The sequence below is a fragment of the Schistocerca cancellata genome, chromosome 8 (genome assembly GCF_023864275.1).
Source record: "Schistocerca cancellata isolate TAMUIC-IGC-003103 chromosome 8, iqSchCanc2.1, whole genome shotgun sequence".
In the NCBI taxonomy this organism is placed as follows: Eukaryota; Metazoa; Arthropoda; class Insecta; order Orthoptera; family Acrididae; genus Schistocerca; species Schistocerca cancellata.
In genome coordinates this window covers 199,836,376-199,848,873 of record NC_064633.1, presented here as the reverse complement: position 1 = coordinate 199,848,873, position 12,498 = coordinate 199,836,376, and the positions used below count along the sequence as shown (strand labels likewise).

At 38.4% G+C, this 12,498-nt stretch overlaps 1 protein-coding gene across 1 annotated transcript in view; it reads right to left on the bottom strand.

The window, feature by feature from the left end:
- Positions 1–12,498, bottom strand: part of LOC126094939 (THO complex subunit 2) — a 313,848-nt gene that overhangs the window by 144,245 nt on the left and 157,105 nt on the right. Inside the window, 1 exon segment of the mRNA XM_049909587.1 lies at positions 3,675–3,866. Within this exon segment, the coding sequence (XP_049765544.1) occupies positions 3,675–3,866 (192 nt within the window).

The window sequence follows — 12,498 nt, the reverse complement described above, 5'->3', positions numbered from 1 at the left end:
AATACACTAGAAATGAATCCACTATTGATACTGTCAGCACAGGACGAGTCGATAAATGTTGACACAATTATTTTAATACTTAAAAAAACTGAGGCCACTCTCTGCAGTAAAATAGGAGTTTTAAATGAGCTGAAATGTTATGCTGATGGTGGAACTGGTATTTTAAATTGTCGACTTCTGATTCTTGTACTGATGAGTGTCCAAGAAGTGGTGACTCAAAGTGTGTACTGATTCTAAAGATTAGTTGAAACATATTCGAGACTCTTCCTGAGAAGATCCATATAGTTGTCTTTCTACTGTGTAAAAATCAAGTTTAACACGAAGAAGACACATGCTACTTTATAAGAGCCGATTTTGTTCTAAAACTACGTATATACTCTGCAAGTCACTATTCAGTACATAATGAAGGGGGGTTTTGAACAAATATTAGTTACTCGTTGCCCTGTGTCATTCATATAATGAGTGACATGTACACATCATACTCTCGTAACGCGAATGCAAAACATGCAGCGAAAGTACTCAGTCTGCTGCATGCCTTACCTCTAACACCAGCCCTCTAAATTTACCTAGCTTAGTTTCAGCAGAACAATGCTACTTTCCTTCCAAAAACTTCCACGGAGTATCCTGAGTATCTCTATTATGCATTTGCATGCACTGCAACAATCTGTTATAATCCTGGTGATGTGTCTCTTGTTTATTTTTATGTCTGCTGCCATCCTTATACTGGAGCACAACTCATGAGTACCTCACTCAAGATTTTGTAAAGAGTTTTATTTACAGATGCGGAACACTTTACCAGAATCTTTATAACAACGTGCCTCCTAACTGCCTCACCTACTTATGGTTTCACTGGTTTATTCCATTTAAAAAACTTTAGTCTTATCCTTAGAAATGTTGTGAGAGGCTCCACACCTTCATAACTATCATATGGCATGTGGCTGTTTCTGTTTGTCATACATTTGCCAAGATTTCATGAGAGCAGCCATTGGGTCCATAAAGCTGTAAGACTACCGTATTTACTCGAATTTAAGCCGCACTCGAATCTAAGCCGCACCTGGAAAATGAGACTCGAAATTAAGGAAAAAAAAATTTCCCGAATCTAAGCCGCACCTGAAATTTGAGACTCGAAATTCAAGGGAAATTCAAGTTTTAGGCCGCACCTCCAAAGCGGAACAAAGTTGGTCCATTGTAATATGAGACACAATTTAGGTCGAATGAATGACGATACAGCTACAGTAGTTTGGTTCGAGCCGTAGGCTTAGCAGTTAAGCTTTACCAGGTAACCATTGCTATGTGTCAGGCGCTCCGTCCGTATTTATACGGGTACCCTTCGTTTTTCACGTACTTCGTCTGGTTTGAATTGATTGCTTATTTTTCTTTGATCTGATAAGTGCTGTTCTCTTTGTTATAGGTGTTTACGTCACTCTGAGCTGAAAATGCATTACTGTACTGCGTCATGCATTGTTTGTCGCATTCTGATAATTATTGTTTATGACCTGTCGCCGCTTGCGGCATGGTTTGCTTTTGTGCGTGCTACCGCCGCTTACAATAAAAAAAAAAAGAGAGAGGAAATGTCTCAGTAGCGAAATAATGGCAAGAGACTGCTATTTGTTGTTATTTACATTGCTGCTCTCTTTGTTAATGCTCAAGAAGAACCAAGTAATAAACTGCGTATGATAGAATATGTTCTGAACGAGAGTCTAGCGAAAATGTTTCTCCGTTTGAAAATCTTTGCAGACGCCTCTTTAGTACATTACTTTCTGCACAGAAATTAGTCATCTTAGATTCAAAAATCTAGTCAATTGCCGTGTTTAATTTCTGACTGTATCCCTATTAGGCATAAGAATAATACGAATATAAACATGATATGATATGTGTATACTTCCGCGTTTACTGTTGTCTCACGCTAGTTTCGTAGTTTATTAGCCAGACAAGATTTAAATGAGATAGCAGCAAACATGAAAGAATACATGGCAAAATGTTTATATTCGTATTATTCTTTTGGTGAAGAAAATACTGCATGTGATTCACAAAAGTTCCCATTAGCAACCATCTCTTCTCACAGGTAGGAAAAAATTCAGAACGTAGAATTGGCCATACTGACAAACATCGCAAACAGTGTTGCCAGTCGGACTTTCGTAGTACATTGAAAAGCTGCTACATTCGAAGATGAACAATACGGAATTTGTATTTACTTCGTTGGATAATGTATGAAAATGCAGTGGTCGAAATTTGGGGCGGAGAAAAATAAGCTCGTCCTCCGCCTTTTTAAAAATTTATTTACTGACGCAGAGGTTTTGGTGAGCGCTACATGTATTCGACGGCAGAAGTTAGTTGTGGCGGCACCTACCAACATATTTCAGAACTTCCGCGTACTTTGCACTCGATTCTAAGCCGCAGGCGGTTTTTTGGATTACAAAAACTGGAAAAAAAAGTGCGGCTTAGATTCGAGTAAATACGGTAATAAAGTTATTTTCCATTTCCGTACCGTCATTCGATGAAAACACTTGCCTGCAAACAGCAGCATCTTTAGCAACGAATGCTGGATATCCTATCTATAAATCATGATGGAAATTCCTGCAGAGAACGATGGAAATTCCTGCAGAGAACACATGTGGCAGGAGAGACTGTCAACTAATCACCTACAGTGGACTTCTGTGGTGCACACACACATAACAGAAAACAGTACTCACTAGCTTTCAAAATCTGGGACTTTCTCTAGCAAAAGTACACACGGTCATGCACACAACCACAGACACCTAAACACACAGTCCTGCGGCCACGAGAAATTTCTCTGATGGGAACAATGCAACCGTCAAAGGGAAGGTAAGAATTAATAACAAATGATAACAAGAACATGACAGAATATGCTGAATTAAAACTAACTATTTGGAAATGGAGAATGCCCAAAGAAACAAAGAAAATGTTGAAAGGATTTGAAGAGAACAAAACAAAAATTAATGTTGGCCAGGCACGAACTAATATTTTAGGAATTATGATGGCATATCTCAAAGTAATCAACACAAGATACAAAAATAATAAAAGATTTGATTTCTTTAAATATTTCCTGAGGGCAAGAGGTGGATCATGAAAACTGGAATTTAATAATGATAATACTGACTTTCAAAAAGTAATGCCAAATGAATTGAGAATATATGAAGAATGGGAAAATGCCAGGAGATCAACATTTAATAGAAAATATTTAAGTCTGAGCAAAGGTTTTATAGAAGGAACATTTAAAACAATTTAAAGAATGTTTGCAAAAAAAAGGACAATGCCTCAAAATTGGAAAAATACTGTAGTTGTTTCACTTAACAAAAAACAACAACCACCATTACACCCTGTGGAACTATCAGTCTCTTCCTTTTTATGTCAATATATTCACTAAAATTATCACTTAGCACACAGAAAAAATCTTGGATTTTAAATAAGTATAGGGACAAGCCGGCGTGAGAAGAGAATATTTCACGATGGGTCACTTTTAAGCTGTGAACAGAATTATAGACACGAGAAAAAGAGTATGAATTACCATTTTATACTGCTTCAACATATTTTAATATCTGCTTCAACATATTTTAATATACTGAGAGGCATGTATGTCCATGCTACAGCTTACATCTAACAAATGAGCTACGGACAGAGCTCTCACATACTTCACAAATTCATGCGCTTACCCTGTCATAGCAGAGTAATGTGGAGAAGTTGGCAGTCTTCAAACTATGGATGGTGTGCACAAACTTGGCACAGTAAACAGCATCAGTTGCTGTGAAAATGCATCTTGGAAAAAGACACAGCTGCAGAAACTGTGTTATTGTCTCATTCTTGGCAGCTTTTGCTGAGCGAGACAGGAACCACGTATCTTTCTCCTGGAACAACAAAATTTATATCAAAATCTTGCAAATGCTGATGTGAATAGTAGTAGAGGTGAAATAAAATTTAAATACAGAAAGTATTACATTTGAGTTAGAGCATACAGTTAAATAGTGTTCCGTAATGAATAATATAAAATACAGACTTATCATAAAAGAATGAAAAATTAAATTACAATCTCTCCCCCCCCCCCCTTCCACCTTTCCTCATACAAAAAGAACCTCCCTCCCTCCCTCCTTTAACTCACACTTACTCATCACACTTTTCCTTGTCTCACTCTCTACTTATTCGATCTTCAAATTTATTGATGTTCATTTATCCTGATTTTTCTCTAGTTTTCCAGTCTCTTCTATCATCTTAGCCCTTTCCCACCAAATTCCCAGCCAAAATGCCACACTGCATCCAAGTAAAAGCCCTGGGCCAGATTTGAGAATAAATTTTCCACCATATATTATCTGTCTTTAATGTGTTAACCCATGGACATACAATATTTTTTTTACTGAGATCTGGACACAGCTTTACACTTTTTTTGTAGCAATATTCCTCATTTTTACTGCAATATACTGTAAGTTATATTAAAAAAGTATATTGTATTTCTCTACTGCAATGTAAAGTTATAATCATACATAGTTTGTCAGAGTGTGATAAAGCTTAAAACTCTTATTCACATGTACGAAAATCTTACACTCTTTTTATTCAAAGTAGGATTCTCCGTGCTTCCCTCTGTCATAACAGACATGTCCTACAAGGTGCTGCTGTTTTGTCAGTTGGGGGTATGTTTGTAGCTTCCTTGTATTCTTAATGGATTTGTTCCTTGGCTTGTGTGTCTGCAAATCCCATAATCAGGAAGTCTAAAATTTTTCAGAATTTGTTCTGCCGTGGTTAGAGGGAAATCTGTGAACCTCGTTTTTCTTTCACTGGAGTTCATCAAATAAGTGTACTATACTTGCCATGTCTAATGTATATTTTTTACTTTCCTTTCATATATCTTCTCATACGAGGATATGACGCTAAGCACTGGTTTTGCATCTACGCCACCCATTCCTTTGTTATAATCACTGATGCAATCAGGTTTCAGCTTAGTCTTCCCAATTTTTGCTGTTCTTCACAGTCAGGTTGATCGTGAATGGTAAGACAGGATGTGCACTTGTTTTTTGTCAATCCATTTTACAGTCGTCCAAATTGCGACCAACCAGAAAGTGTCAGAAGAATATGTCTCTAATGACGAAGCAGAGAAAAATATTTCTCACACAGTCGGTTACAAAGTGATCCAAACCACCCTGGAGTACATCAGCCAACAGGAGGAGGCGACTTATCCCGAAATTGTTTGTTTCCAACATTGGAGATAAATATTGTTGCCACCACAAAAGTTTCTAAAAAAAAAAAAAAAAAAAAAAAAAAAAAAAAAAAAAAAAAACCATTACAAACTTTTTTTTTTACCAAAAAACAAATTCTAATGAAGTGTCCTAGAACTTCAACACCCGTAAGTTAAAAGTTGTTTTTCCCCCCCTTTTCCTTTTCTCTAGACAATCTTTTCATTCCTTTGAGTAACCCCTAGATTTATTTCATAATTTTGTAAGTAGTTTATTTTTTATTCAAAGGAGTAGGTAATAAAATTAAAACTCCTGTTTTTTCCAGCTGCCAAAAAAAAGTCAATTTTTTTCTGTAAGAATGTAAAATAAATGACCTTTGTTATTCAGCGTTTAAGGGGGGATGTAATGAATTTTGATCAAAAATATCGATCTTTAAAAATTATTATTTTCTTGATCTGCACAGTTTAATCTATGTCGTGTGTGAATTTTATCACAATAGCGGCTTTAGAAATGCCTTTAAATTGTTAAACTGATTAACTCTGCACTGGCGGCCACTTCCACCTTTTCCGACATTTGGGAAACTGCTTGCTTCAGTGGAATTTTTGTCAGTGTGAAGGCTATTTTCTTTCAATATTTTAGGCTGACACGTATATCTCTGGCTGACATCTATATCTTTGCCTGAAAACTTTCTTGCATGTGGTTTGTTTATGTTTTGTCAATACTAAAACATATTACTAGGTGCAAGGCTGAATTTGCAAACCTTTAGGTGGAAGTCAAGATTTATGCATAATGGGTGGTGGAAAAACTGTGTTTAGGAAATGGAGGTTTCATGGAAATCGGTTTACCAATAAAAAGATGAAGCAGCTCGAAATGAAGAACATAAGCTCTTAGCTTCAGCATAGAAACTTGGGACAGGAGAATTGTACAGGTGCGTGAATAATGATGATATGGATTCTGCTGGATTCAGACTTATTGATTTAGAGCTTCTCTGCCAGGCTATATAAAGTTTTCATATCCCTATGTTAGCTGTAAAAATACGTATTGCATGATTGTTGTTGAAGAAAGAAGAGCGGGACAAGCTTGCAATTTTAAATTAATTTGTAATTCACGTGGCTATGAATTTTCATTTTCCTCCTCCAAAAAAAAATTACACTGGTACTTATGAAAGCAATTTTAGGTTAGCATATGCTCTGAGATGCCTTGGGCAAGGCAGGGAAGGAGGTAATTTGTTGTGTGGTTTTCTAAACATGCCTCCACCTTGTGCAAGGTTTGAAAAAATAAATAAAGAAATGTCTGACGGTATATGTGATACTGCCAAAGTTTCTATGAAGAAAGCAGTGGAGGAATTGGTGAAAGAAACCAAAAAGAAATAGATTCCGGGGTAGATATTCATGGCAGTGAATTTCCTACAAATGTTACTGAACTGTGTGTGTCTGTAGGTGGGACCTGGATAAAAAGGGGTCACACATCTCTGTATGGAATTGCACCTGTTATTGGTATTGACTCAGGTAAAGTTTTAGATGTAGAAATTGTCTAAATACTGCCACCAGTGTGCAACAAGGAAAATGTCCAACCATGAAGACAGTGAGAAACTGTAGCAAGAAAAGCATGCAGAAGCATGCTCTAAAAATTATACTGGCTCAAGTGGGGACATGGAGGCTGCTGCAGTTGTGAGGATGTTCTACAGATCTAAGGACCAGTATGGTGTTAGATATACTAAATACCTTGGTGATGGGGACTCCTCTTTGTACAAAGCTGTAACAAATAAAAATTCGTACAATATCACAATAGAAAAGTTGGAATGTGTTGGCTTCATTGCTTACTGAAAGAGAAGACAGTTGAAATACAGTGAAACCCTGCTTTTACACTTTTCAAGGGACTTCAAAAAAATTTGTGTAAAATGTGGGAAAATGTAAAATGTGGGAAATAATGTTTTAAGCTGTAAAAGTTACATATAGGATACCCCCTTGCACTTTATGTATGATATATGTACATAACAGGCATCAAAAGACTTGTCAGGGAAATTTTTATTATCTAATAAAGGTTTACTTTGTAATAAAAACTGCTGATGTAACTGAAATTATATTTGACTGAATTTCAAATGTCGTAATCGATGGTTTTGGAAAGCCTGCAGCTGTCATTCATTATTGAAATAATGAAATATTGCACTAGTTACTTATTTATTTCATTCTTAACGACCCATTTCGAGAATTTTTAATTTAAAAAAAAAAAAAAAAAAAAAAAAAAAAAAAAAAAAAAAAAAAAAAAAAAAAAACCGTAATCGATGTGTTTGGAAAGCCTGCAGCTGTCATTCATTATTTAAAAAATGAAATACTGCAGTAGTTACGTCACGACGCGTTTTGAGAACTTTTTCTTGTTGTCAAGTGCAAATATGTAAATAAGTATTTTGTATAGTGTTTGGATATGTGTTATTCTGCGTCTCTTGCACTATACTCATCATTTTTGAGGTTATCTGGTACTGTGTGCCTCATCAGTTATGTAAAAAACCATACACAAACTATCACTCGCGCATCGTTTGTTTCTGTAACATCACAAAAAATACATAAGTAAATACTGCACTTGAGAATGAGAATAAATTCTCAAAACACGTTTTGCTCAGCATGAATGCAATACGTAACTGGCACTGTACTTACAATAAAAATATTTGGGCATCGTAAAGTCAATGATGATGTCAATTAGCGCTCTGTATGGTCATACGCCGAAACACGCTAAATACGGTTCGACAAAGGTGTCACAATGATCACAACAATCACAAAACTGCATTTGTGCAGTAGAGAAAGTTTGGAAATGGTTGTGATTGGTCGTGATATCTTCATTCGAATGAACCTAGTTACTCCCATCATCCACCATGCCAAGTAGACCATAGCAGCAGCGGGAGATACAGCACAAATTGTTATAACTTTTACTCGTTTACCAGTTCAAATCCACTGAATAGAGTGCCCTGGTGTTAAGAAACTTAACCACTTAATATATGTAAACACTACAGGACGGCCAACATTATGCCAGCATCATATTTTCTCCACCAACATTTTTTCGTAATGTATAAATCGCAGGAAAATTATAAATATGTTGATGGAAAATCAGGTGCAAATTAACATTGTAGGCATAGGAAATTTGATGGGACCAATAAAAAAAACGTCGTAAACAGCGGGAAAATGTTAACTCCGGGAAAGTAAAAGTGGGGTTATATTGTACTTGAGGATGAAAAACCACTAGGAGGAAAATGCAGGCTTACTTCGAAAGAAATTAATTCTCCTCAGTTATTTTATGAGAGAGCTATCAAGTAAAACACACACAATTCAGAGGCATGAGGCGTGCTATGTGGGCAAATTTTTTTCCTTCCCCCCTCCCCTCGAGCAAACACCAATGCACAATCTGTGTCCGAAAGATGATTATTGGTGTAAGTTCAACAACACAAATGACACGTATTCACATCAACACTCATTATGAGAACCTGTTATGAATGTCAATTAAACCGACATTCACGTTTCTTGCAAACCCTGATTTATTGGGGAAGTGTCTTCACAGAAAGACACAAAATGCAAATGAAAGCCTCAATAATTTAATTTCGATTAGGTGCTCAAAAGGGACATTCCATGGACTTGCAAAATAGGTATCTATGATACAGTTTTATGTTACAATAACTGAAATAATAAAGTCCTGAAGAGAGTTGTTATAGATCCTGGTGTGTTCACAACAAAAGCATTTTACACCATCGATGAGAGCAGGGTCAAGAAAGCTAACAGATCAGTGTCTTACCTGCAAATAGAGGCCAGTCAGATTCAAATAGGAGAGAAGAGAAACCTGGAGGATGAGGAGTATCAGTATGTATGATTTTAAAATTGAGATAAGAAGCATGAGAAGAAAATCTTTCAACCTCGTTTTCTCTGTTTTACATTATTAGAAGCCTTTTCTCAAAAAGTACATGCACTAATGCTATGAAATTTTCAGGAACTGTTCGCAACATGTTGCTGGCTCCCCGGAACTAAAAAATATGAGATACTGCAGTTAAATTCTGATTTTAAGATGACTGTGTGTAGAAAAAAAAAAAGTTAATTTTAGCCGTGCAAAATTAAAAACTCTGTCAATAATACAATTTATACCATAAATTAATAACTGTACTTCAGTGGTCTTATAACCTTCTCAGGACACTACAATAAAATTTTCATGTCATTTGCATGATTAGAATTTGAGTTATGGCTTTTTATACAAAAAAAAGATAATAAAAGAAGTAAAAATTCAAATTTCTGGTAAAATATTAATCCTGCATATTTTATTATATTTTTCCATAAAAAAAAAAATAAATAAAAAAAATAAAAAAAAGTTCTTTTCCTTTACACATGCAAAATTTTAGATTTGTACATTAATAAATATGGCTGTGGTGATTTTTTAAATAAACGTATACATCCCCCCTTAAAAACTTTGCAATTCGGGGTGTTTCACACGTGAAAACAAGAGGACTTCGGTTTATCCGAATTTTCGTAATCCAAACTGGCCGCCATCTCAATCATTTCGGATAAATGGGAGTTTACCGTATTACTTTGCTCTGAAATGACTTTACTGACTGATATACTTACGCACCTTCAATATATTCGCCACCATTATTTATGACGTTTCGCCAAATGTCTGGAAGGCATTATACACCATCTATTTCTGTTGATGTCCCGTATTGACGACCTATGGCAAGGATAATGTCATCTCTGGTGTTGTACCAGTTCCCTCACAGTGGTTCTTTCAGTTTGCCAGAGATTTTAATCGCAGGGACACGTGTTGGGCGAGTACGGTGGATGTCCCAGACTCTCCCATTGCTAGCAGTGCAAGAGGTCCTGGACAGCAGCAGTTGTGGTGTGATATCACACGTAATGGGGTGCTGTTCTGTGAAATGTTGTTACTTTCGCCTGAGGGCTGGACAAAGGTGGTATTGCACAAACGAGCAGTGGTGGGCAGCATCTACCAACAACCTGATGGTACAGCATGATGCAGCATTATCCCATCAATGTCATACACTACAGTGAACATCACCTTCACAATACTTGGTGCAGCATACACTTTCTCTGGATGAGAGAACCAGAATACCTCCGTTCATTTGATTGGTGCTCCCAGTTAAATTCATAAGAGCGAAGCCACATTTTGTCAATAGTGACAATGTATCAAAGAAAGTCATCACATTCCCTTTGGTATCGCCGACAAATCCTGTGCAATGGCATAGCGATGTCATTGTTGCACCTTGGACATTTCATCGGATATCCAACATGCTGCAATTCTGCGGTACCGTAGAATATCATGCAGAATGTGGAGCACTCTCTGAATTCTACAGCTAACTCACTTGCAGTCCATTGGCAATCATTGTCCAACACAAAAGCAAGGAGTTGAATTGTATTGTCCTCCACCTGGTCAGCCTGTACGAGGGTGATCCTTCACAGCATCTCTGCCTATTCCGAATGCTTTAACACATCGCGCGACTTTGCTGTATGGCAGTGCTGCGTCACCACATGCTTCCACAGTCCCTGGAAGCATTTCTGCTTGCTCTGACCGTGTGCCACTTCAGTTTTGAGTCAAGAACATTGCTCTATCTTTGTAAACATGATGTTATAGAGGGAAACATTCCATGTGGGAAAAATATATCTAAAAACAAAGATGATGAGACTTACCAAACAAAAGCGCTGGCAGGTCGATACACACACAAACAAACACAAACATACACACAAAATTCAAGCTTTCGCAACAAACAGTTGCTTCGTCAGGAAAGAGGGAAGGAGAGGGAAAGACGAAAGGATGTGGGTTTTAAGGGAGAGGGTAAGGAGTCATTCCAATCCCGGGAGCGGAAAGACTTACCTTAGGAGGAAAAAAGGACAGGTATACACTCGCACACACACACACACACACACACACACACACACACACACACACACACACACATATCCATCCGCACATACACACACACAAGCAGACATTTCTAAAGGCAAAGAGTTTGGCCAGAGATGTCAGTCGAGGCGGAGGTACAGAGGCAAAGATGTTGTTGAAAGACAGGTGAGGTATGAGTGGCGGCAAATTGAAATTAGAAATTAGCGGAGATTGAGGCCTGGCGGATAGCGAGAAGAGAGGATATGCTGAAGGGCAAGTTCCCATCTCCGAAGTTCTGACAGGTTGGTGTTAGTGGGAAGTATCCAGATAACCCGGACAATGTAACACTGTGCCAAGATGTGCTGGCCGTGCTCCAAGGCATGTTTAGCCACAGGGTGATCCTCATTACCAACAAACAGTCTGCCTGTGTCCATTCATGCGAATGTTGTTGCTGGTCATTCCCACATAGAAGGCTTCACAGTGTAGGCAGGTCAGTTGGTAAATCACGTGGGTGCTTTCACACGTGGCTCTGCCTTTGATCGTGTACACCTTCCGGGTTACAGGACTGGAGTAGGTGGTGGTGGGAGGGTGCATGGGACAGGTTTTACACTGGGTGTGGTTACAAGGGTAGGAGCCAGAGGGTAGGGAAGGTGGTTTGGGGATTTCATAGGGATGAACTAAGAGGTTATGAAGGTTAGGTGGACGGCGGAAAGACACTCTTGGTGGAGTGGGGAGGATTTCGTGAAGGATGGATCTCATTTCAGAGCAGGATTTGAGGAAGTCGTATCCCTGCTGGAGAGCCACATTCAGAGTCTGATCCAGTCCCGGAAAGTATCCTGTCACAAGTGGGGCACTTTTGGGGTTCTTCTGTGGGAGGTTCCGGGTTTGAGGAGATGAGGAAGTGGCTCTGGTTATTTGCTTCTGTACCAGGTCGGGAGGGTAGTTGCGGGATGCGAAAGCTGTTTTCAGGTTGTTGGTGTAATGGTTCAAGGATTCCGGACTGGAGCAGATTCGTTTGCCAAGACCTAGGCTGTAGGGAAGGGACCGTTTGATGTGGAATGGGTGGCAGCTGTCATAATGGAGGTACTGTTGCTTGTTGGTGGGTTTGATGTGGACGGACGTGTGAAGCTGGCCATTGGACAGGTGGAGTGCAACGTCAAGGAAAGTGGCATGGGATTTGGAGTAGGACCAGGTGAATCTGATGGAACCAAAAGAGTTGAGGTTGGAGAGGAAATTCTGGAGTTCTTCTTCACTGTGAGTCCAGATCATGAAAATGTCATCAATAAATCTGTACCAAACTCTGGGTTGGCAGGCCTGGGTAACCAAGAAGGCTTCCTCTAAGCGACCCATGAATAGGTTGGCGTACGAGGGGACCATCCTGGTACCCATGGCTGTTCCCTTTAATTGTTGGTATGTCTGGCCTTCAAAAGTGAAGAAGTTGTGGGTCAGG